Source organism: Lottia gigantea, assembly GCF_000327385.1.
Source record: "Lottia gigantea unplaced genomic scaffold LOTGIsca_14, whole genome shotgun sequence".
NCBI lineage: Eukaryota > Metazoa > Mollusca > Gastropoda > Lottiidae > Lottia > Lottia gigantea.
In genome coordinates this window covers 2260176-2261616 of record NW_008707617.1, presented here as the reverse complement: position 1 = coordinate 2261616, position 1441 = coordinate 2260176, and the positions used below count along the sequence as shown (strand labels likewise).

General features: G+C 36.3%; 1 protein-coding gene across 1 annotated transcript; it reads left to right on the top strand.

The window, feature by feature from the left end:
- Positions 1 to 648: 648 nt before the first annotated feature.
- Positions 649 to 903, top strand: LOTGIDRAFT_112021 (hypothetical protein; the record flags this gene model as incomplete). The annotated part of the gene is made up of 1 exon (XM_009049718.1): positions 649 to 903. A coding segment is annotated over one exon (255 nt), but the record flags the coding sequence as incomplete, so codon positions are not given.
- Between the last annotated feature and the right edge of the window lie 538 nt (positions 904 to 1441).

The following is a 1441-nucleotide window of genomic DNA, read 5'->3' as shown; positions in this document are numbered from 1 at the left end:
AAGATTTGCTGTCACAGCACCTTTTTTTGACCATGTTCATGAATCAGGACAAAAATCCAGACCCCCGTTGTCTGAGCACACCTCCACGATACACTCAAATGTTACCTCTGCTCAACAACGTCATTTTTTCTTTCTGAAGTGAAGTTTGGCCACCACTTTTCCTCGCACAAATGTTACGGGTCTCCCTGTCCGGTCCTTATATACATGCCGATGGCCGCTAGGCGATCGTACTCGATCAGTACGTAATGTATTGCCGATGGGCGAAAGTATCATGATTTGCTGTGAAAAACGTCAAAGATCGGAGTCACCACATCACCCACACGTTGCGGTTCCACAACATCCGAATACAATTAAAACATCAAAAGCCATAATGTGGATATTATCCATATCTTTTAGGCTTGTTTTTTCTCCTGTCCGCAAAGGGCACTCTTGGAACCAATGTCCTTTTTCTCCACAATGATAACATTCTCCATAGCCTCTTTTCTTCTTCAGGGCAGGTGGAAAACCTTATATCTACAGATGTTTGTCTATTTTTCAAATATTTACCCTACGTTATACGAACATTGCGATTTTGTTACCTTGAGGGAATAAGAAGGGAAAAGAACACGCTTCATTTGATTTATTCATCAAAATTCAGTGGGCCAACCAGGGGCCAACATTATTGTCAATTTTGAATCCTTTCATTTAGAAATGTCAACAGACTGTACGAAAGTCTATGATGGTGATAGTGAAGTATCAAGATTGGTAGCCAAGTATTGTGGTAAAGATTTACCATCTAGTGTTATAGCTACAGTCAATAAAATGTTCATCAAGTTTCATTCCGATCGGAGTGTCCGAGGCAAAGACATCATATTACAGTATCTTCAAATGACACCAGGTAAGGCAAGTTTAGATCTTTCTTAGGGAGCATAAATTAGAACACAGTATTGTATCGAATTAAAAAAAACCTTCAAAATTATTCTTTATTTAGCTCCAGATAACCTTGCGAGATCGTAAACTTTCATTCATGAAAAAAGTGCTCTTTTGCAGGAAGATCTCTATAGGGACATTCCGCTTTTTTGTAATTGTCAAAAACGTTGTACATTATACCTGAAAATATTTCTAAAATATGGTATTTATATCTATGTATCTATTTGATCAAACTGAATTTGTTTCAAAAGGGTTAATTAAAAATGGGGAGTACTATTTTTGGTGTTTAGCTTTATTATAGCGTGATATGATTAGTTGAAACCTTTCAACATGAGACATATTTCTCTACAATTAGGCGTTTATTTTACTGAAATCCATACAGTATTTTTCTGATAACTTCCAAAAAGCATAACGAAATTTATAGAGTTTTGGCGATAAAAAATTAACGGCTGGATTTTTTTAGTTGAAACTTTCAGATACGTTAAAGGACACATTTCTCTGCATTTTGGTGAGTAGTTTTCACAAATTTGAG